The sequence below is a fragment of the Danio rerio genome, chromosome 1 (assembly GCF_052040795.2).
Source record: "Danio rerio strain M-AB ecotype USA chromosome 1, GRCz13ab, whole genome shotgun sequence".
NCBI classification, from domain to species: domain Eukaryota; kingdom Metazoa; phylum Chordata; class Actinopteri; order Cypriniformes; family Danionidae; genus Danio; species Danio rerio.
In genome coordinates, this window is record NC_141021.1 from 45279223 (window position 1) to 45305042 (window position 25820).

The window sequence follows — 25820 nt, forward strand, 5'->3', positions numbered from 1 at the left end:
AGATGAAATGACAAACATGCAATATTGATTCAAAATAAGCAAGAGAGGCTAAAAATAGGCCAGAGAAGTGCTTTGATTGGAGGAGGGCTTAGATTCGTTTGGTGTTAGAGAAGAGAAGGATGAATGGAATCAAACAGCTCGCTCTACGGCTCCATTGTTTCCCCTGTTGCCTCGCTGTTGGTACAGTTAACAGCTATTGTTAGTGAAAGACATGTTTTTGTTTCTCTCAGCCCAACCACCTGTTTTGAAAAGTAGACTCATGAATAGCTACAATTTCGTTCGCAATTTTTTTTGGCAGTACAAGGAACTGCTGTCATTTCATTGTAGTGTTGATGCTAGGAATCTGCCACTCAGTCAAATAGAGATGTTTTTGTATTTTTTAATACTCTCCAGAGGATTCATTAAAAACCCAACCACATGTTGGAGTGCACATATTGAGGGATTTGCTTCAAAAATATGTCATGAACAGTATCATTCAACAAAAGGAAACAAAAATGGGGATAGAAAAACATTGTAGTCCGAGAAATGTCAGATGTTTGTCACGTCACCTGACAAAAAATATAAGCATAAACAGCAAAAAAAAGTCAGAAATTAATCAGAAAAGGGTGAAGCGTGTCACATTGTGTATCATTTACAACAGTAGGAGTACATTTTATTGGTTTAGCTTGGCTTAGCTTCATATACGCATCAAATACAGTGCTGAAAATAGAACAGTTTCATATCAAGTATTAAATGACTCAAAGGAGGGGACGGGACTTTGGAATCCATAATAAAACTGTTTCGATTTGATTGTAAAAATATCTGCTCAGCCTTACATTGTCCCTTTAAGGCATGTCCCAGTCATACATGACACATGAATATAACTTCACACATGCAGCTGGTCAGAACAAGCTGAGTTCCACCTTTTTCAGGAGACGACACAAAAAAAAAAAACACACTCACTTAAATAGTCAAATGTAAATGCATACACATACATGCGCTCTGACACACGCACATTCTCACACATCTTCACAGTGGCACGTCCCCTATGCTTACTAAACAAATTCATTATTATAACAGCCGAGTGAGTGAAGTGACGACAGTTAATGCGAAGTGAGATCTCTCGTATTTATAACCAGCCTGCTTTTGTTATTCGGTCTAGGTTCTTTACGCTGTGGCAGTAATCCTGAGCTGAGCTTAGAGAATGCATATAGACAAGCAACAGGCGTTTACACAGACACACACACACACACAAAGCCTGGGCAAGAGAAATTCACGGGCTTGTTGCTGCGGTATCTCGTCTTCCTCTACTGCTGGTGTGAACACTAGGGAGCAGCCTGTACCTTCTCTCAGAGGCCCTGTGCTTTCACCAGCATAATCGCCACTGATGCAGGACACACACGATCTGACAAACCATCAGGATGATCACTAAACAACGGGTGACCACAGGGCACGTTTTAAAAGTAATGTGACATTAACAGAAACCATCAGTGAAATATACATCTAGAATCCCGCTAATCTTTCCAAAGCAAAATAAAGTCATCATGGATAATTCAATGCGTTTAGATTTAAATGCATAAGGCCTTCTTTCACACTGACTTTTACCTCTAGGTTGAGATGCATGTTTTCTCTGTGGAAGCAGTGAAGGAATTAGGTCTTAGACACTCCGTGTCTTGTTTATTTGCACAGCACACAAATGACTTTATCATGTGGGATCAGATCAAATCGTGTCGGCCTGTTTTGTTTTTGCTAGTTTGCTTAATCTAGGATAGGTACAACAGGGGCAACTGCAACAGCCATAGCAATCAAGCTTTGCACAGTGATTATATCTTGGGGAGAGACGAGGAGATCGGAATCTTAGACTGAGGCTTAACATTTCAAATGAAGTGAAGCGCTCCCAACAGCCCTGCTTATTTACATCCTGCAACACTGCAGAGCTTATCTTTCCCCCATGATGACAGACAAAAAAGCAACCCTTCAACTCACCTGCAATAATGAGTACTGTGAATTGCAATTCATTTATTTAAACATTTGTATTTTCCTTTTTTTTTCTTCATAGATTACAAAAGAAATAGGATAACATCTTGCATTTTTATCCCCACTCTTGCATTTCTGCTCTTAACATATTTTACATAGAATCTTGAATTTTTTTTTATTTTTTTTTTTAGGGTTTCTTTGTTTTGTTGTTTTCCACTTCAATTGTGTCTGTTCGTATGTTTGTTACCATGGTGTACTTGATGTCCTCGGTAGCTTTAGAGAGTTCTAGAATATCCTGAAGTAGAAAGACACGTTAAAGCTCAAATATCCACTTTTCACAAGAGAAGCCAGGACTGGTCAGCATAATCATTCCACATCTTTTGCATCAAGTGCACGGGTCTCACAGTCAGATTTCCCCATGAGGCTGTTGAAATCAGCTCTAAATCCATGTTTGTAGTCCACTCACACTCCAGAACTGTAGCTCCCTTTGAGAGCAGCAAAATTGGGTGCCAAGTTAACGTATGTTCCATATCCACCCGTACATTGATTTGTAAAAACTGACATGGGTGGAATATCACACTTCGCACTCTCGAGATGCCTGTTGCTGGCACTTGCAAGAACCATACTCATTGATGATGACAAGTCCCCCATCAATATGGTTGGGTTTGTAGTCAACGTAGTACTCGGATGCAGACGTAGTAGCCATCTGCTGCATGGTCTGCTTCTGCTTCTGCTTGCGACGCTGGCTGGTGAAGCACTGCCTCAACTGCCTGACACCCGCTGGGAAACATTTCCACGACACATAAAGCATGAGGACCATGATCAGAAAGGAGAAAATGAGGGCCATGGTTCCTGTCACCACTTTGTGGATCTTCATGGTGCTCTCCAGGTCATCAGCAGAAGCGGTCACTGTTAAGGAGTTGGTCACCACTTCCCCACCCTCCATATCCTGTAGGTCGTAGGGATTTTTTGTTGGGCCCTCATATATGAAGCCTCTGGGTCGGTTTCTGGTGACGGTGAAGGTCTGTGTGGTTGCTTCCACATTGTCCTCGCATAACTGAAAAGCATAGACAGCATCCAGAATGTCCTCACCCTGTGCAATGTCCGGGTTGGCACACAACAGGCCACTGTCACGTTGTCCCTGGAAATTGCTAAGCCAGGAAGCCAAGGCACAGACATTCCTGCTGCATTCCCAGTCATTCCCTGACAGTGTGATGCTGCTCAGGGATGTCCATGAGTCCAAAATCCGTTGATCTATGTAAGTTAGTTTATTAGAGTCCAGCATGAGAGTGTTCAGTTTGGGCACACTCTCAAACACATGTGGCTCGATGTACTCGATCTCATTGTTGGAGAAGTCAATCTTCTCCAAGTAGTCCCAGGTCCACTCAAGGGTGTTGACCACTATGGTGGCCTTATTGTTTCTCATGTAGAGAGTCCGCAGGGATATGAGGCGGGGGAAATGGGCTAGGTTGACTTTCACCAACTCATTGTGCTCCAGATGCAGCTCAGTAAGCTTAAAGAGTCCGGCAAATGAATTACGTGCCAGGCTCTGCAGCTGGTTGTAACCCAGATCCAGGAATTGCATGCTCCTGCAATCCTGGAAAATCCGCACAGGGATGAATTTAAGGGCATTGTAGCGCAAATGTAAATTGGTAAGCTTCCTAAGGCCATGGAAAAGGTCTGGCTCCAAGGACTGAAGTCTGTTATAGGATAAATCCAATATTCGCAGATTGGGCAGAGGTCTGAAGGTCCCGTTGGGCAGACTTTCTATACGGTTGGTGCTCAGATCCAGCTCTTTAATCCTTCGCAGCCTCTCAAAAGCACTCTCCTCGACAATCTCAATATTGTTATGATCCAAGTAGAGCCAGGTAAGCTGTGACAGGCCCACAAAGTTCCCTTCCCGCAGCTCAGAGATGTTATTCTCACGTAGGGACAAACCAATGGCGCTGCTCAGGTTTTGGGGGATATCTGTCAGGTTGAGTCCCTCACAATACAACTGCTTGTTGTCGCATCGGCACAGCCTCGGACAGCTCCCCCCCACCAAAGGAACTATTTTCAGAACAATGCCCAGGGAGCACAGTATCAGCCCAGGGGGCTTCCTTAGCGGCCACTTTAGGTACAGACCAATTAGAAGGAAATCCATTAGCATGAATATCCTGCAGTGTTAAAGAGAAAAAGTCCATTGAATCTTTCAAACCTTGGTCATTCTGGATTTGGTCATTTGTTACTCCCCAAGTCTTGATATGTATTTATAGAGAGTATGGATGGTGATTTGTTACTTAAAGAATCAAGAAATCCAGCCACGTCGAAAGGAGAAGAGCGGCGGCAAATAAACGACAAGTCACTTCGCTCATGTTAGATCAGAGAAAGGAAAAGAGAGACAGGGAGGTAAAAAAAAAATGCTCTACTCGAGAATCAATCGCACATGAAAGGATGCCTACTCACCCCTTTCCAGAGGCTGACAACCTCTATTCAGTTGATCCCTTTGTGCCGACACTAATTATGTGCGAAACTAAAAAAGACCCCAGTGTGGTACAAATTCAACCCCCCCTCCTTTTCATCGGACACCAGATCCTGGCAGACTTACAATGTCTTAGTTCTCCTCGTGTGAAAGAGCCAAAAAGAGAAGGAATCCAAGTGGCATTCAGCAGGCTGATAGGAAGTGCAAGTTTCCCGGGCTGCATGCATGAGCGCTGTCCTCTCTCCGCCGTTCCTCTGCATTGACTGCTGCGCCGATCTGTGGGAGAGATGAGCGGGGGAAAAACACGCACGAAGGAGGGAATAATCCACTCCAAACTCTCCCTCTCCCTCTCTTTCCTCCCTTCTCGTCAAAGACTCCCGATCTGTCGTCGCAAATCACCATCCATAACCTAAAGTGATCACTGACCTGCACAATGTACATTTGGTAAAGCTTGTTGGCATTCTGTAAGTGCTCGCTTCTTCACAATTATACCCATGCTAAAGCTGTGTGATCTGCATAATTATTTTCTTTTTTTTTTTGTTCTTTCCTTTTTTAAGTTCTTTATAGAGCAGTAGTATCCAAAGTTCAGAGATGATAGTGTTTGAAGTAAGACTCGAATCTTCAGCTTGCTCCTCTTTGCATGAAGCTCATTTCCTGTGGTCTGCGGAGGCTGTAGATGCTGAGGCTGAAGGCAGGCGCGGTGTACGGGGAGGAGAGAGATGCTCAATCCCTTGCAGCAGACTAGTGCACTGGCAGTGCATGCAGAAACACCTTCTGTTCACTGAGTGTCGTAAGCCACTCACAATTCAGACCAGGCTCTCTCTCTCTCCCTCTCTCTTTTTTTTCTCCCACCCTCCCTCCACCTCCTCCTGCTGCTTTTTTGCTCGCCCTTTTTTTTCAATGCTCTCTCTCTCTCGTTCTTTCTTTTCTACTCTCTCTCTCTTCTCTGTGCCTGAGACAATTTGATATTTAAGAGAGGCTGTGCTTAAACTATGGTTTAAATGAAACACACAACTGAAACATTACATCCCTCCCACTCCCCCCATCGCCAATCCTTCCTCCTTAAATAAAATGAATTGGAATGCACCATCTTCCTGCCACCATCTACTGTTACTAATACGTGGTTTGCTTATTATTGCTGATTAACATCCTTCTAATAACTTAAGCAGTGTGCCAATTCCTTGTGGCTTTGATGTGTTGAATGCATTGTTTACTAATGAATATTTAATCTGTTGTTAGGCATGGCACATGGGTACAAAACTTAGCCTTGATTAAAAAACTGTTATTTATTAGTTTGTATTTTTTATTTGTTGCCTTTTTTGCCATAACATTTGCTACTATAGAGTTCCTTCATATACAACCCACCAACCCAGGATGGCAACTACAGGATAGCAATCTAAATGTATAGTATTGATTATTTTTTAAGACTTGATAAATAGCATCATGCCACTATGTTCCAATGGCTGGTTACCCTCACTAGCTGAAGAGCTATCCCAGACCAATATTGATACGGTCTCTGAGCGAGATGAATGTGTTTTTTGCCACACTCCAATCGGACCATCAGACTGAGTTCTAAATGGCATTGTAGTGTAAGCATTGCCTTTTCAAGCTGTTAAGCTGTTGAAAAATGAGCATGTGCGCGGCAAGCAATGTAACGGCACCACGCTCCATATGTCATAGCAGTTTGCTGGTCGTACACATTTAGTCCCCGGCAAGACAACTTGCCTCTCCTCCCCTTCACGCCCCAGCACCACCTTCACACGCCCTCATTGGCCTAGTTCGAAACCCCAACCGATACATTTACATTTCATAATGCTGCCTGCCCGGGCTTGTTTATCACAGGCATTTCAAGTCTTGCCATCCAGTTGGAATACAGATATCATCTGTTGCCACTTAGCCAAGCTTACATAAATATTCTGCTCAGGAGCCTTGTTGCAGTGCACCGCGGATTGCAGTCCCCAGGCTTGTCATTTCATTCCGATTAATTTTCAAGGACAATGAGCTGTGACGATCCTGTACATGAAGCTAGCATGTGTCTGTTGCTTGGCCTGCTCTCTGATAGCTGCCATCGTTTTAAGATCAGCCTTTTCCTTTGCTTAGAATACTGTGAAATACAAATTAATCTCATGGTGAAAATATGCCACACGTAGTCTCCGTAGTCTGCTAATTGGCACAGGAGTCTGCAAACAAGGGCAAGTGAACAGCATATACTCAGATTACCTTAACTCGCAACTAAAACACCTACGCCTTGAGAAAAAAAACAGCTCACTAAGCTTTTTTTTTGCACAACATAGACTTGAGAGAAACACTGGGGTATTGGATCAGCCTCAGCTTGCTCTTGGGGTAAAATCAACAGATCTTAGAGAAGCTGACAAGAAGGCAACCGTTATGAGCATATCCACATTGTACCCCATTGCATCTGAAGCAAAATATTTACTTTCTATTCTCCGGGTTATTATATAAGACAACCATTTTCGGTTGTTTCAATAGTGTCTCAAATCTATTACTAGCTTCGTCCCCAAAATGCAAGGCAAAGATTTGACAGAGATATGGATGTGCTGAGCTCTACAAGCGGAAGGGGGAAAAAAGCCCGCGACCATCCTGAAGTCTGATCTGTCTTTCCTCCACCTTGCCCATCAGTCTTTAGTTGTAATAAATGGCTGCACCATCAGCTAATGACTTGGTGCCCAGTAATGACTTGACACAGCGATGAGAAAATGTGAGGATCTGAGTCATTCCTTATAGTCACTCTGAAACATTTTGGCTAGAGTGGTCCCAAAGTTTTGCTCTACTCTTAAATAAGAAGATAAAAATAAACTTTGAGCAAATTCTCACTATGTCCACATGTCTACACTCTTATGAATTTACTGTAGAATCTACAGTAGCTTACTTGAAATGGTGTAAAGTAACAAATACTCAGATTACTGTAATTGAGTAGTAATTTACTAGGTCGTTTTAAAAATATTCAATTCAATTCAATTCAATTCAGCTTTATTTGTATAGCGCTTTTACAATGTAGATTGTGTCAAAGCAGCTTCACATAAATGGTCATAGTAATTGGAACAGTGTGGTTCAGGTTTTAGTGTTTAAGTTCAGTTCAGTTCAGTTTAGCTCTGTTCAGTGTGATTTAATCATTACTGAGAGTTCAAACACTGAAGAGCAAATTCATCGATGCGTAGCTCTACCAATCCTGAACCATGCGAGGCAGTGGCGACAGCGGAGAGGGAAAAAAAACTTCACCTGATGGGAGTGAAGAAAAAAAACCTTGAGAGAACCAGACTCAGTTGGGCACGACCATTTTAATTTCTCCGCTGGCCAAAAGTCTTGTGCAGAACTTCATTCGCCGTGGTTTATGCTGGAAGATGGCCTCAATGAAGACTCGTCTGTCCCTGGAGCGTCGCTGGAATCAGACACATGTTCTCCACTCCCCACGACCATCAGCGCAGCAGCAGCTCAGGATATGGCCTGGTCCCGGATATGGAATCCTTGGGATCATCACGTCGCTGGTCTTGGATCCAATCAGTGACTCCGCCTAATCTGAGGACCTCGGGATGAGTATCCCCAGGTGAAAATAGAGAATAAAGAGAATAATTAGCGTAGCTGCTGTTCATAGTGTATATAAGCAAGATGTAGAAGCCAGTGTGGAACCTGCTAGGTGATGCACTGAGTGTATGCTTTACTAAACAGATAGGTCTTTAATCTAGTTTTGAACTGGGAGAGTGTGTCTGAGCCTCGGACATTACCAGGAAGGCTATTCCAGAGTGTAGGAGCCATGAAAGAGAAGGCTCGACCTCCTTTACTTGATTTTGCTATTCTAGGTACTACCAGAAGCCCTGAATTTTGAGATCTTAAGGAGCGAGTTGGTTCGTAGCGAGACAGAAGGTTGGTTAGATAAACAGGAGCTAGATTATTTAGAGCTTTATAGGTGAGAAGTAATATTTTAAATTCAATACGAAATTTAACAGGCAGCCAGTGTAAGGAGGATAAAATTGGGGTGATATGATCATATTTTCTAGACCTGGTCAGAACTCTGGCTGCTGCATTTTGCACTAATTGAAGTTTGTTAATAGAGGATGCTGGGCAGCCAGCAAATAGAGCATTACAGTAATCCAGTCTCGAAGTCATAAAAGCATGGACTAGCTTTTCTGCATCTGAGATGGATAGCATATTTCGTAATTTAGCGATATTTCTCAGATGAAAGAAGGCAGTTTTTGTGACATGGGATATATGGTTTTTAAAAGTTAGATTGCTGTCTAATATGACACCCAGATCTTTTATAGTAGAGCTAAAGCTAACTTTGTATCCTTCTAATTGTAAATTGAGTAGCGAGATCTGCTGTGTGCAAGATTTAGGCCCAATAAGTAATAATTCTGTTTTGTCTGAGTTTAAGAGAAGAAAATTGTTGGTCATCCAGTCTTTGATGTCTTTGATACACTCAGTTAGTTTAGAAAGTTCAGACGTCTCGTCAGGTTTAGTGGAAATATATAATTGAGTATCATCTGCATAGCAGTGAAAGCTGATCCCATGTCTTCTAATAATGTCTCCCATAGGTAGCATGTAAATTGTAAACAGTAAAGGGCCTAAAACTGATCCTTGAGGCACCCCATACTTTACTGGGCAGATTTGTGAAGGCTGTCCATTAAGATTTACAAACTGGTAGCTTACAAAATTTGTAAGTTACAAACTTACAAAATATGTACTTTTACTTTACCTAGAGTAAATGTTATTGCTGTATCGGTACTTTTAAACCACTACTTTCATTCAAGCTACAGTCAATACTTTTTTTCTTGTCTATGGGGATTAGAAAAATCAGTCCTGTGATTCCGGTCCAATCAAATCGCACATAGAAGGTAAATCACATCATACCTACTGTAACTACCGCAAGACATGGGCAATTTAATATTTCAACAAACTGTTTAGAAGCATTAAATGTGTCCAAGAAAATATCCAAAAGCTTTACATGCAATGACCCAGAGACTGTTTAGATGCATATCACTGAAGAGAACATTACGGATGTTTACTGAATGATGACCGAAATGGCCTTTAACACTCAGCTGGCGTCAGATTGACGTTGTTCCCCAACGTCATAGGGACATTGCATTTTGTTTGGAAATGAAAATCGAGTTGACATCAGAACCCAACATCAGGTCGAGGTCGATGTCCAACATCAATCAAAAAACTAGTTTTACAAATTTTCAAACACTTTCAGCAAGTCAATACACATCACGTCTGTTTACATATATAATGCACACACTACCAGTCTAAATTCTAGTCATCACACAATCAAAAACTTTTTACAGTGATATTTCAGTGATTAACAAAGTTCAAATCAAATTCATGCCCCTGTTCGGGTGCCACTCTGTAACGGTGGCCCTTTCTTAAACCCCAAGTAGGTAATATTTAGCTTTTTGTTTGGGTGCCAGACAGAATATATGTACCGAAGAGCATTTGTAAAATCAAAAAACAACGTCTTCCTATGTTACAGCTTAACATTGTGTGGAAGTTACCACTATGAGGTTTTTCAAATGTTGGATTTTAGTTGTCAGTATTTGACGTCAGTGTTTGACGTCAATATGACATTGGTTTAAGATGTTGGCTAGGCGTTGGATTTTGGTCACTTTTTAACACAACCTAAAATCAACCAAATATCAAAGTCATTTGACGTTGTTATTTGGACATCAATATAATGTTGGCCTTAGATGCTGGCTAGACAATACATTTTAGTCACCTGACAATACAACTTACAGTAAATTTAACCTAATATTAACGTCTTATGACATCATGTGCCTGCTGGGCAATAATAACTAAATGCACTACAGAATGTTTCGTTTACACACATCCACAAATTACATGTAAATGCATCAGCTTTAGAACCATGTAATACTCACTACCCCTGAGTACTTCATTTTACTCATACTTTGATTAATATTTACTACAGATACTTTTACTCTACTTGCACTACAGTTTTAGGCAAGTAGTGGTACTTAAATATGATTTTTCAGTGCTCTTTGAAAAGTGCTACTATTCCTGACCAACCTTGAAACGTCTAGTCTTACTGGCAGCAGTTCGCTGTAAATCAATTACAGTAAAAATATTATATTTACATTTACAGCGCAATTTATCTTGATGTATATGTATTTTCAGTTCTGTACAGTATATATTTACTGTAAAATATACAGTAATTTCCACAATACAACTTTAAAAATACAGTAGCATACTGCATAACAAGTAAAGTTCATATTACAGTTAAATACTATACAACTTTACAATGTGACTGGTTGATTGGATTTTTGCATTACTCAAATCAACCTATTAAGCAAGTGTGTCTAATATTTGAATGGACTCAAGTTTACTAAGCATAAACAAAATTGCCTGAAACTGGACATATCAAATCCTTATTTCATGTTCCTTTATTTTATTTTTATGTTTTATTTTCTGTTTATATTTTATTCATTTTTGTTTTGGTATATGTTTGTTATATGACTTTACTTTTATTATATAGACAAAAAAGAAGGAAACACGTCTTGTAGATCTACAAATTGGTACAATTTTCAGTTTTGGATGGACAATGTGTTTTCATTTGCTTCAAAAATACAACTCATGATCCTTTTAAACCTGATTACCGAAGCAAAAGCACATCATAAAGCATTAAAAAATTAACATATAATGGCAAAGTACCAGAATGATTTTTTTTAACTGCCGATTAAATTATAAATGATCATTTCATTGTCCAAAACACAGTTGTGTAATATCTTACACCCATGCAATTTAAAGCACTGAGATAAATCTCAAAAGTAGGTTGCCTGATAGATATGACTCATCTTCATTTCCATACTTAACAGAGATGACATAGAAGAGATGGACCTGAAATCATTCTCATTGTCATCGTGTTTATAATTCTAATCAATATCCTGTTATGCTCCGTTTTAATGACTCCTGCATCTGTAATTGTTTAACCCCTTATTCCTCTTTCCTGAGGATCTAAGCCAGTGAACGTAAAAGTGTGTGTAATGAGTGAGTGCATTTAGGGATTTGGGAGCCCTAGGCAGTTCCAACCACGGGACCAAGTAGTCCTACTGTAATATGCACCCTTCATATGTATTTATTAATTTATTCATTTATTCATTTTCTTGTTGGCTTAGTCCCTTTATTAATCCGGCGTCGCCACAGCGGAATGAACCGCCAACTTATCCAGCACATTTGTTTACGCAGCAGATGCCCTTCCAGCTGCAACCCATCTCTGGGAAACATCCACACACATCACACTCGTACACTACGGACAATTTAGCCTACCCAATTCATCAGTACCACATGTCTTTGGACTTTGAGAGAAACAGGAACACCCGGAGGAAACCCATGCGAACGCAGGGAGAACATGCAAACTCCACACAAAAATGCCAAATGAGCCGAGGATCAAGCCAGCGACATTCTTGCTGTAAGACGACAACACTACCTACTGCGCCACTGCGTCGCCTTGTTTTTTTTTTTTTTTTGTTTTTTTTTGTGTTTGCTAGCAGCCTTTTTCTAATATGACTCAGTCTTGTTTTCTCCATTTTTATCGTAATGCAATCATTACACTTGAAGGTATTTGTTTGCTTAAAATGAATTCATAACTAAGCTTATTGAATAGATTATTTGGTTTTTAAAACTAAATCTTCGTCTGGTTTGAGTACTGGACTAATCCATAATTGGTGGTGGATGGGGCCACATTTAACCTTTTAATAACTGGGGTAAAATTGTATTTATTCAACATTTACCAAACAAAATATGTTACAAAATGCCATTCCAAATAATTTATAAATAACTTCTAGGTATTTTTTGGAGCCCCCATAGATTTCCTGGGGCTCTAAGCGACCACTTACCTCACTCTTTGGATAAATCGTAGGGGTGGGAGGTGTTACCTTGACCAAATGTATTTTCAAGTGTGTTGCCTTGACCCCACAAGTATAGTGATACAGTGCCAGTAAATTTGTACCTTGTGAGAACATTGTTGCTGTCCCCACAAGGAAAGGGGCTTATAAATGAGAAGAATGATGTAATTTTTTAAAAAAGTAAAATGTTTATTAGGATAACGTGGATATTTATGAATAAAACAATTATTCTGACCTGTACAGTTTATAACAGGTAAAAAAGAATATATAGAATAGAAAAAAGTTATTACACATTTTGTTAAGGGACTGTTCACCCCAAAAATGAAAATACCTTGTTAATTTACTCCCTCTCAGACGATCCAGTTCCTATTTTAGGTAACACTTTACAATACCGTTTCATTGGTTAATATATTTACGAACACAAACTAATAAGAACAATACTTATACAGCATTTATTAACCAGAGTTCAACATTTACTTATACATTAATAATCCATTCATTCATTTTCCTTCGGCTTAGTCCCTTTATTTATTAGGGGTTGCCCCAGCGGAATGAACTTATCCAGTATATGTTTTACACAGTGGTTGCCCTTCCAGCCGCAATTCAGCACTGGGAAACACCCATACGCTCTCACATTTACACACATATACTACAGCCAATTTAGTTTATTCAATTCACCTATAGCGCATGTCTTTGGACTGTGGGGGAAACCAGAGAAACACTGGGAAAACATGCAAATATCCACACAGAAATGCCAACTGACCCAGCCGGGACTCAATCCAGCAAACTTTTTACTGTTAGGTGACAGTGCTAGCCATTAAGCCACTGTGTCGCCATTAATACATTATTAACATCAAAATGCATGCTTGTTAGCATTAGTAAATCATCATGAGTTAACAAGAACAACGGTATTTTCATTAACTAATATTAAGTGTTACCCTTTTTTAAAACACATATTCCATGAATGTAAGCCAGTCAACTGTAAGCGCTTAAGCCTACAGTCCCTCTCCTGCCATTATAACGGATACCTGCTTTGCCCTGTCCTGATGATACTTAAAATGGCCGCACTTGCCAGGCAGAGCACAGCATTTAGGGACGTGTTCAATCAATGGCTCTGCTCTGGATTAGCAGTCCTGTGGTCTACCTATCCGCCTCGGTCTTGCTGCAGAAATTTGCATGCAGACCTGCACACAGCTACTATTCCTGACCAGCCTTGAAACGTCGGGTCTTTTTTTTTTTTTTTGTACTATCTCTGCTGTCTTGGATAATAGACTGTCGGTATGAGGAAAAAAAAAGAGTCACCCATTTCCCTGAGGACCCGACTCCACGGGTCTCCTCTCAGATGAGAATGAAAGAGTCACTTCTGTCGGTGGGCCATTTGGACATTGTGAGTCATCAAAGGAATGTGGAGGTCTTTGTGGAAACAATGAGTCCCCCTGAGTGGCCCTCCTTTCTGCTTATTGGCCCATTGTGGCACTTGGGGATTGTTAGCTCTTATTAATAAGCGGGGTACCTTTGAGTTGTTGGAACATAACAATGAGGGGAATAATCACACTTCTGTTTTTTTCTGTCGTCTCAAGGATTCAGAGATGAGAAGTAACTGAGGAATCTGAGCTTTTTCCACTAACCAAATTTAGCAAGTTGTTTGCCACTTGTATGCAGGGGCGGACTTTACCAATAAGTGAGGTAAGCAGCCGCTTAGGGCCTTATGGATTTAGGGGGCCTTGACCAATGCCAAGAAGCCTATAATAATCATACAAAGTTGAAGTCAGAATTATTAGCCCCCGTGTTTATTTATTTTTTGCCTCAATTTCCGTTTAACAGAGAGATTTTTTCAACAAATTTCTAAACATAATAGTTTTAATGACTCATTTCTAATAACTGATTTATTTTATCTTTGCCATGATGACAGTAAATAATATTTGACAAGATATTTTTCAAGACACTTCTATACAGCTTAAAGTGACATTTAAAGGCTTAACTAGGTTAATTAGGTTAATTGGGCAGGTTAGGGTAATTAGGTAACTTATTGTGTAACGGTAACGAAAAAAAAAAGGGGCTAATGACTTTGACCTTAAAATGGTGTTAAATAAAAACGGCTTTTATTCAAGCCAAAATAAAACAAAAAAGACTTTCTTTAGAAGAAAAAAATATTATCAGACATGCTGTGGAAATTTCCTTGCTCTCTTAATCATTATTTGGGAAATATAAAAAAAAAATAAACAAAAAAAAAAATCAAAGGGGGGCTAATAATTCTGACTTCAACTTTAGCTTTTTTAAAGATAAATTTTCTAGCATAAGTTGTAAAATCTGTCTATGACTGTTCAGATTTTAACGTTAGTAAACTCTGGGGGCCCCCATGAGTAATGGAACCTTCCTTCCGTACTGCACATGCGCGAAGTGTGAAAGCTTCAAAGACACTACCAATATGTAAAGATATTTGTGTATTGCTGTATATGCTGTGTGTATTAAGCAATGTGTTAGCGTTTTGGATCTGCATAGGCGCATAAATAACGTGCTCTGTCCAGGACTTTAGACCAGCTTTTAGTTGGTCAATGGCGCAGTCTATGTCAGTTCCTCAATATAGCAACACTCCAACAATGCGCCGTAACATGCCTTCTTTTTAGACTGGAACACGCATAAGTCCACAAAGTGGTGCAACTGAATTTGCTATTTCAACAACGTGGCGCGAAACGTCAAAATGACTGTTGAAAATTACGCTGGACTGAAAATAGCTACAAATCACATCAAACACGTCTTGCACCTTATTTAGCTGGGTCCAAACAATATAATGCAGCGACATACGTGGTCCTGCTTTCTGGCCGAAACACTTGTTCAATGATGAGCGCTGCAGTGAGCTTGTTAAGAAAAGAATTGTGTAAATAAAATAACATTTCCCAGTGAACATTAATGGCAGCCGATTCACAAACAGCAATTCTATGAAAAATGGTGACAAGATTAGTTTGATTGGTTGTAAATTGAATTTGTTTATGTGTTTATATATTTTATTCATATTAAAATCTAATCACAAAATTGGCAAATTAACTGTTCGTGAACTTGTTCATGTGTGAATTTATTGCATTTAATTTTACATTAAGAAGATAAAGATTTCTTTAAATATTAAAATATATGAAAATACTTTAGATATTTGAATATATTTATTTAAATACTTTTTAACCTACAATTTATTTTTAAAAACTTCAAATAAAAATAAAAATCTAGAGAGAAAAAAAATATCTATAGAGAAAGAGAATGTTTTGAGTTTCAATGCTAGGGCCCCATACCTGGAATTGCTTAGGGCCCCCAAATCACTAAGAGTGCCCCTGCTTGTATGTTTCAATATAGAATTTTGTTTCACTTTAATTGGACATATTTTTAAACAAATAGTGTTAATGTGAAATGTATTTTAATATTTTTGCTTGTTTATTGTATATGTCTGATTAATTTTAAATTCATTACACATAATTGAACTTATTTTTTGTGCTCTTTTTTTATCCATAATTTTTATTGCCCTCATGTGAGCAGAAGATTATATGGCTCAAGTCGATATTTACGTGAGAACCTTAGAATCCTATAAAATTTATATACGTTGTTATTGTGTGTGTATATATATATATATACTCTTGTATTCATAAATATAATATCACGACAAAATTTTGCGTTTTTATGACTTTAATTTATTTATATAAATGTTTTTTTTTAAGTCAGGTATTATTAGTTTCATTTCAGTCAATAAATTTGTTCAGGAGAAGCTCAAAATAAGTTTTACTTGGTTGTTTTTATGGTTGAATGGACGGACAGGTGTGCGGACGGACAGATGGACAGACAACACAACATTTAGATGGATGGATGCACGGACAGACTAATCCATTCATTCATCTATATTTTGTGTTGACAGACAGACAGACAGACAGACAGAGAGAAGGCTTGGGTGCTATCCAAATTATGATACCGTCAAACCTCCTCCCTATTTTATTTTACTGCAGGTCACTTGGTGCTCGACTCGCCATCTTACCTCACCTCTCTCTCTCTCCTCTCCACACTGTCCCGTGATGACAATCACGCATACGCAATTTTAAGCAATAAATAAATAATATGTATTACTTAATGTTTGTCTCCTATTTAAGTGCATTGTTTTTATGGCGTTATAATGGTATTGAAACTGACTCTTGCTATTTTTAGATCACGCGGTATACTGTATTACCGTATTAGCGCCCAAGCCTAACAGAGAGGTAGACAGACAGACAGACAGACAGACAGACAGACAGACAGACAGGCAGACAGACAGACAGACAGACAGACAGACAGACAGACAGACAGACAGACAGACAGACAGACAGACAGATAGATAGATAGATAGATAGATAGATAGATAGATAGATAGATAGATACAACATTATTACTTATATCCTCATTATAAGCAAACTGTTTTAAGCACGTTCATGAAAGTCTGCAGCTTCCAGACACACGTAATGACACTTTTTTTCATTATTGTGCACTTGAAAAACAAAAAAAACCATAGTTCCTGAAACCTTTGCTTTTCAGCCCCATTCCCCAGCCGGCCCCTGCCCTGTGGCTAAAGACTTATTGATTTGACTTTCTATGCAACTCCATCTCCACCGAGAGCTTCTTTAGGTGAACCGCAGCTGAGGCCTCCTGACCAAAGTGCTTAGGTGTGATGAAATTGTGTAGTGTTCATTCAACTCTTCACGTGTTTGCAAATTTGCTAAGAGAACAGACAGTCCCTGCTAGCTGCGATAATGGTAAACACTTATCTGAGGGGACATAGGGGATTTAAATGTTGTATTTGTGTTTAATAGACCGTTAATAGATTGATAATATTAATAGTTAATCCGACTAATACAAATGGATCATTTGTATAAACATAGTACTTGTTTAAAAACATTGCAAATGTGATGTATTTTAAGTGTATGTTCAACAAAGTTATGTTTATTTGATCAAAAATACAAGAAAAACAGTAAAGCTGAATCATCGGCATAATTACTTCTTCAGTGTCACACATTTTGCTAATATTCTGACTTGCTCGTGTGCATTATTGGTATGGTCAACAGTTGTCACTAACGATTCTTATTCCGTATATGTAGTTTATTTTATTTATTTATATTTTGTATTTGAAATATATGTAATTACTATGTATAATTGCTTTAAAGTGCTTAAAAGTAAAAACATATTGTATTTAAACAACAACATGTCGTTTAAACTACAGTTTTAATAGTTAAGTTAGTTTCCATTTTAATAGTTTTGTAGAATATTGTGTATCAATATAATATACTACAAAACTATTAAACTTCTATAAACAATATTATAGCTATTAAAGTGTACACATTCATATCCTAAGTATTCAAATTATCATAGTTTTCATTATAAATATTAAGTGCAACTGTTTTGATTCTTCGCAAAAATGTTGCTTTGGTGAACACAAAATACATTACTTAAGCAAACATAAATAAATAAATAAATAAATATCTATAAATAAATAAATATCTAAATAAATAAATAAATAAATAAATATCTAAATAAATAAATAAATATCTAAATAAATAAATAAATAAATATCTAAATAAATAAATAAATAAATAAATAAATAAATAAATAAATAAATAAATAAATAAATAAATAAATAAATAAATAAATAAATAAATAAATAAATAAATAAATAAATAAATAAAAGCAAACCTAAATAATTCAGATGTTATATTATTGTATCATTTTCATTGAATGGGCATGCCGAAAAGTGACTCAATATTGTCCACTTAGCTTAGATTTCTCTAGTGGCTGAAACAGTTTTATATTTGCAGACAGGATTTTTTAGTGTTGCCTAATTTAAAAGAATAATTATTTCACTAGATTGACCCCCTTGAACGAAATGCAATTTGTATCCTGATAATTTGCCACACTCTTTAAAGGTATGACTCCAGTCTGTTTCTCTAAATGAGTAATTATTTTCTAAACAAATGTCCTTTAGTCAAGAAAAATAGTCATAATAGAACCTTGTCAGAGTTAATTGATTATGCTGAAAACACACAACTCACATTTGGATCTTCTCACAGTGCGTGGAGCAGATTGATATATTTGTCATGATTTTGCTTCATACTTTTTTTTGGCATAAGATCTTTTCACCAGCTGGGATATGATTTTTATTCATTTCATTAATAAATGAATTTATTTATTTTCTTGTCTTTAACATAATGAATATGTTTCTTTAATCCCACTTCAATCCTTCTTAAATATAGTCAGTGTTCTGTACAAAAAAAAAAAAAAAACACACACACACACACACATAATGGACCAATGAGAAAGTCATATACACAGTTTTCAAAATTATTAGCACTCGTGTTTTTTTCTTTTCTTTTTTCTTTTTTAAATATTTTCCAAACAATGATTAAAGGAGCAACACATTTTTACAGTATTTTTCTATAATATACATTTTTTTCTTTTGGAGAAAGTCTTATTTGTTTTATTTCGGTTTCAATAAAAGACGTTTTTGTTTTTTAAAAAACATTTTAAGGTCAATAATATTAGCTCACTTAAGCATTTTTTTTCCGATTGTCTATAGATGCATTTTTACATTTTTATTATAATATTGTTCTTATTGTTAGCAGTATTATTTATTATACGCATGTTTATATTTGTTTCAATAAAAACAAGTTTATATTTGTCCATCTGTCAGGTCTTGGAAACGAATGCATCATCATATGTGGCATAAGAATAGGACGTGAGTTTTGATATAACTAAATTTTCTGACCACACTTCATTCTTATTGTTCATTTATTTGTTTGATGGAAATTAGAACTGAATTTAGAAATAGCTTTAAAAGTAATCTTTGCGCTTAATAAACTAAATTAAAAAATGTAGACTGATGGATGTCTTCAGTAGAGTGCGTACAACACTGTTTCCTTAATTAAAATGTTATGTACTGTCATCATTGCAAAGCTAAAAAATAAAAATCAGTCATTAGAAATGACTTGTTAAAACTATTACGTTTAGAAATGTGCTGAAAAAAATCCTTCTGTTAAACAGGAATCGAGGTAAAAAAAAATATACAGGGAGGCTAATAATTCAGGAGGGCTAATAAATCTAACTTCAACTGTTGTGTATCCACGTTGACTAGCACTGTGATCAAACTCCCATCATTAACAATAAATATCGTCCAGACACTCCATTAAACCAAATAATAGAGAATCACACCCCAAATGGATAATGCTTTGATATGTAGTTCCCATAAGCTCAATATTCAGCAGCTATTTTGTCTGTCATTACCATCACAAAGCAGTTTGTCATTACCAGTCAGCCGCTGTCATCATGGCAGCCCATAAATCCTGCTTGTGAATCACTCGCTGAATCATTCGATGAATCATTTTTTGATGCGTGATGTGCCAGTCTCTGTCTGCCTTTAAATGACACTGTCACTTAGGGCTCATCACCCAAGTTCATGCTAGTGGGCACGTTTTTTTTTTTTTGTTCATGTCGCCTGACAATTAACAGCCTCTCCTATTAAAGAGCCTCTATGGTAATGTGTTATTGAGTCCGGCAGTGGCTAAAGAGGGGTCTCTGGGTGTATAATGTGGTTAATGCCTAATTGGCCCTCTGCTGAGATAATGTAGAGGGATGACAATGAAGGGTCAGGTCTGACTGAGGCTTACGCTGCCTGCGGGAGGGGAAAAAGGGAGAGACTGGACCAATGAGCTTACCATCAGCTGGAGCTGTCACTGGACGGATGATCCTGTTTTGTATCTACCTTTTTTTTTCCCCAATGCCCAATGAGGCTTTTATGGGAGTAACTTCTGTTAGACTGTCAGTAAAGAGTGACAAGTAGAAAAAAAAAATGGGTGTAGATGTTTCCATCTAGCTGTTTAGGTGTAATTTAGGATGTTACATTTAAAAAAATACCTAAATGTAAGCTAAAAAATTATAAATCTATGCAAATTAAAAAAATAAAATAAAAATATATTTGTTTTAATAAACTATGATTAAAAGACATTTACCAAAATAATACCTGGAATAGCATTACAAATAGCATGTCTTGATTTTTGCTTTAACAGATATGGATGGATAGTGGATGGATAACACTGTTAACGATTTTTGTAAATTACACAGTATTCAACTGAAAAAATGTAAAAAAATGCAACGGACACTTGCAGGGATTTTTTTTTAAAGGTAAACTACCATATTTCATCTATTTATGCTGTGTTATTACAAATTTCTTATCCATTTCTAATACACTCTAGATCTAACATTCGTTTATAAAAGTTATTTATCATCCAGTATACATTTTAAGTCAGAATTATTAGCCCCCCTTTTCTTTGTGTTAATTTTTTCCCTTATTATGTGTAACAGAGCAAGGATATTGTCACAGTATGTCTGATAATTTTTTTTTCTTCTAGAAAAAGTCTTATTTGTTTTATTTTGGCTATGGTAAAAGCAGTTTTTAATTTTTTCAAAACTATTTTAAGGTCAAAATTATTAGCTCCTTTTTTTAAAAGCTTTTTTTTTTTTCCGATAGAACAAGTCATCGATATATAATGACTTGCCTAATTACCCTAACCTGCCTAGTTAACCTGATTGACCTAGTTAAGCCTTTAAATGTCACTTTAAGCTGTATAGAAGTATTTTGAAAAATATCTAGTCAAATATTATTTACTGTTAATATGGCAAAGGTAAAATGAATCATTTATTAGAAATGAGTTATTAAAACTATTGTTTAGAAATGTTTTCAAAAAAAAAAAAAAACTTCCCTCCGTTATACAGAAATTAGGGGAAAAATAAACAGGGGGCTAATAATTCTGACTTCAACTGTATGTATTTAGGAAACTTACTGTTAACCAGGTTACAAGTTTTTGAAAAAAAAAAGGTGGATACAGAATGGAATAGAGGGCAGAGTGGAGTGTGTTGTGCATTGTTTAATGATGGCTGCAAACCTGAAGGCTGCTGGTGAGATTCCCACTTCCCAGTGAGTCACGGGTCATCGCCATTGTGCCCTTGGCCAGTGCACTTAACCTCATTTTGCTCCAGGGGGATTTTTTGGTTCATGCTTCATGGAAGTTCTATGAAGCATTGTGCAAAATGTTCAAATTCCACTGGCCCTGTAAAAATAAAGACTACAATTAGTTTGAAGAGGACAAATGGGAAGATTTGGATGAAGATGTTACTGCTGATATCAAGCAAATACAATTAATAGTATGCATGGAAAATATTAATTTGTTGTGAAGGCATGTTTAATCAAGGTTGGCAAAAATGGTAGTGTCGATTTGGGCACGCGCTGATTTTCACGGAGTCACAACACACACACACACACACACACACACACACACACACACACACACACACACACACACACACACACACACACACACACACACACAGGGGAGAAAGACAGTGACTGTGTTTACATGGACACCAGTTATCGAATTATTTGACAAATTATTAAATGGTGGACTTTAACTGCAGTTTGGCTCTTTCATTCAGGGAATTCATTTATGCCCCTCGTGACAAACAAGATATTTGATTCGAGGAACTGCTCTTAGCGTGTATTTTTCATGCAATGTTTGTAAATGCACTCGGCAGGTAGTGTCAGAAAGCCACGTTAGTTATTCCTGTCACAAAATGTGGTGAAAATTTGATTGTGGTGCTAACATGTTTATACTCGGTGTAATAGTTAGTTCGATACGAACTAACTTTGCTATCTGAATAAACAAAGACTTTTGGTTGCTCACCAAATCTGTAGAGACAGGACAATCAACAATAAAGGACAATAAAGAGCCACGTCTTTATTAAGAGGAGACGAGCTGCAAATGCAGATCTCACCATTTCAAAATGAGAAAAGCTCTCGGGTAAACAATGTTCCTTAGACACATATTGTTGTCGCACATTGCGTGCACTGTAATCAACATGTGAGTCCGGCTGCATTCTCATAGACAGAAAATTAAAACAAAACCTTCACTACACAGAATGGTTTGAACCAAGTCTTACTCATGCATTAATGTAGCACACTCAGAGACGTAATAAGGTACTACGTACCTACGTAATAAGGAAGCACGAATTTGCTTGAAATAACGCAACACCAAACCAATTTTCACTTTTTAGTAAAATATATGTGTCCTAATAGTGTTTTTAGCAGCATGGGACACATATATGACTGTCAACAGCTCAAAAAAATGTGTTTTGGTGTTTCGTGACCCTTTAAGATTTATATTAGAAAATCCAATTTCCTATGCATTTATCCTATACATATTTGCTCAAGTAAAATTTTAGTAAATCCATTAAGTTATTATTATTTTGTTATTTATTTATGTATTTATTAACAAGGCAGAAAGCAAAGTTGAAGAGAAAGAGGGAAAAGGGGTCAGGAAAGATCTATGAGCCAGGACTGGGTTTATATGTCAATACTTTTTAAAATTAACAAAAAAAAAAGGTTTATTTGCAAGGATTAGAAAATAAATATTAAAAGCAAATAATACTAATATTGAAATCTTTTCACTCACAATGTGCAGATATTAAAAAAATATTAGGAAATTCTAGTTATCCTTGACACTTAATATTACCAAAAAATATGATAGTAAATGCAATTGATTTTATCGTTTTTTTTTTTTTTTTCAGTGTGGTATTAGTGGTAATACTATTAGTAATAATATATATTAATAATGATAAAAAATGTAAAAAAAAAAATATATAAATATTATAAATACATTAATAATAATAATAATAATAATAATAATAATAATAATAATAATAATAGTTATAATAATTCAATATTTACTGTGTATAAATGATATATATATGTGCAGCCGACAAATCTGCAGCAACTGTGTGATGCTATCATGTCAATAATGACCAAAATCTCTGAGGAATATATGCTGGAGGAAAGTGTGTGTCATAGAAAAGTCAAATGTGTGTAGTGCTGACTGGACTGATGGAATAAAAGTATATTTTACAGAGCACTGGAGGAAAGCTGTTCCTTTAGAAATCTCCAATCATTGCTGTACATTCACTAAGAAACTCATGAACCTCGAGCTGCTAGAAGAAACACGGCTGTCCTGTGAAACCTGTCAGCCCAGTCCCAGTGAAAAAGTGATCTGTAACCACACACTCAAATCAACCTCCCTACACACGTCACACACACATACCGTTCAGCGGAGCATGAGTGAAGTCCATCGACACAGACTTGACTTCTCAAGTGCTTTAAAACACTCTCCTGTGTGTATGTGTTTGTTTGTGTTCGAGAATGATCCCAGGAGAACGTGCAGTGCTGTATGTACTCAAACAAGCACCTCCCCGTTTTCCAAATGGGAAAATCAATAAACTTCATCTTTACAGTCTCAGATATTTGCCTGGTGGGAGATGGTGTCACGTAGAGCCGTTCGAGAGTTCCCATTGGGACTGCACGTATGTGTTTGTGTCCGTCACAATCATCATATTTCTTAAGTGGATAAGCCAGAGTCTAGTTCTCTAGCATTGATTGTATTAAAGTGAGCAGAAATAGAGTGATGGACGCATGTGTTTGGCCCATCCATTATTTTCCAATCCAGCAGTAAACACAGCAGGCTTTATTAAGGTAATGCATATGATAAGATGCAGGGCCATGCGGAGGGAGGGTTCTGGGTATTGGCGCCGTCAGTGATAGATTGACGGAGGCTAGAAAGAGTTCTTGATGAAAACTGCAGACACGTTTTAGGACATGCATTACAGGCCACACGATCCAGGCAGGGATGAACCATATATGGTTAATGACGGATTAGTAATGGGTTTGTGTCTGTAAACGAGTTCTGTCATGACAACTCTCGTAGAGGTTTAGTATGGTAATGAATATGTACAGGGCGAGGCAGTGGCGCAGTAGGTAGTGCTGTCGCTTCACAGTAGGAAGAATGTCGCTGGGTCGAACCTCTGCTCAGTTGGCGTTTCTGTGTGAAGTTTGCATGTTCTCCCTGCGTTCGCGTGGGTTTCCTCCGGGTGCTCCGGTTTCCCCCACAGTCTAAAGACATGTGGCACAGGTGAATGGGTAGGTTAAATTGTCCATTGTGTATGAGTGTGTGTGTGAATGTGTGTGTGGATGTTTCCCAGAGATGGGTTGTGGCTGGAAGGGCATCCACTGCGTAAAAACTTGCTGGATAAGTTGGCGGTTCATTCCACTGTGGCGACCCCGGATTAATAAAGGGACTAAGCCAACAAGAAAATGAATGAATGAATAAATGAATGAATATGTACATGGCAATGTTGATGTTTTTGGGCTTGGTGGCATAAATCTGCTGTGCTGCTGCTGCTGTTTTGATTGTTAAGTATCGAGACTTACTACTGCCAGTATATTTACAGACGTGCAGTCAGAGAAAATAACACACTGTTGCAGCAAACATAATATTTATGTAACCCATGTAGCAAATGTAAACACAGGTGGAGCTGGGGTGGAGAAGGGTCTCCAAAAACGCACTGCTTTGTTTAAAATTCTGAGGAGCAAGCCTAGACTTCCATGACTGAACTTGTATCTATCGCTAGAATGTCAACATGATTTACACATGCAATATTTATTAACAATATACAAACTACAAATATGTAATTCAATTTATTGTATTGATATTCATTTTGATCAATGTAACAAACCATAACCTATTTACCTGTAACCTGAGATTACCTACCTATTATGTTTCGTTTAACCTATTGTGTTTTATTAATGTCTACACCTACCCTAACCCTAAACCTACTCATTATAGTAACCTGTTGTGTTTTATTAATGTCTACACCTACTCTAACACTAAACCTACCCCTTACAGTAAGCTCACTCACTGTCCTTCAGCTTATTCACTACTTTATTAGGGTTCACCACAGTGCAGCGAACCTCCAATTACTCCTCCAGTTGCAATTGTTTTACACAGTGGGTGCCCTTCTAGCCACAATGGGAAAGTTTTACTCTCGGTGCTGATAAATACCCAAACACCCTGACCCCCGTTCAGACACTATGGCCAATACATCACTACTACACATCATGTCAACACTGCGAGGTTAACAATTTCAATTAATTCATATGAAACTTGAGCTAATCAGTGACGCTAATATTCTGTATAAATCAACTGAAAACCTTGTGTTTTTGAAGTCATATGCTCCACCATCAAGACCATTGATACAGCGGTTGCCTAGTAACATAAAAAGTGCAGTTTTTTATCAGGTCTGCAGATGGATATTATTGGAAGACATTGTAGTGGATCATAGATTGGTAGCACTTATCAAACCAGAGTTTTCACCTGCTTCCTTCTGTCCACTTCCTCTCATTAAAAACGAAGATTTTTTTTTCTTGTGCTGTACAATATTGCACGTTGCTGTCCACTTCATCCCACTTTTGTTGGTCTCCCCGGGAGCATCACTTCTTCTGTCTGCTAGAAACCTAGAAGATTTATTAGGTTTTAATGTTATTTAATTACACAGCAGAGGACAGAACAAGTTAATTAAATGAGTAAAGTCACAAAGAAAATGAAGTCTAATGCGCCCACGCCACTAGCTCACTGAGATTTTTTTTATTAATTTTA

At 37.5% G+C, this 25820-nt stretch overlaps 2 protein-coding genes across 7 annotated transcripts in view; one reads left to right on the plus strand and one right to left on the minus strand.

Moving 5' to 3' along the window:
* Positions 1–25820, plus strand: part of ctnna2 (catenin (cadherin-associated protein), alpha 2) — a 782625-nt gene that overhangs the window by 522705 nt on the left and 234100 nt on the right.
* On the minus strand, positions 362–5200 carry lrrtm1 (leucine rich repeat transmembrane neuronal 1). Its single transcript, XM_087237500.1, has one exon. The coding sequence runs from the start codon at positions 4103–4105 to the stop codon at positions 2531–2533; it is 1575 nt and encodes a 524-aa protein (XP_087093626.1). The 5' UTR covers positions 4106–5200; the 3' UTR covers positions 362–2530.

What these genes read in the sequence shown, in the direction of transcription:
- lrrtm1 (XM_087237500.1), bottom strand. Translation starts at nt 4,105, where the DNA reads ATGCTAATGGATTTCCTTCTAATTGGTCTGTACCTAAAGTGGCCGCTA.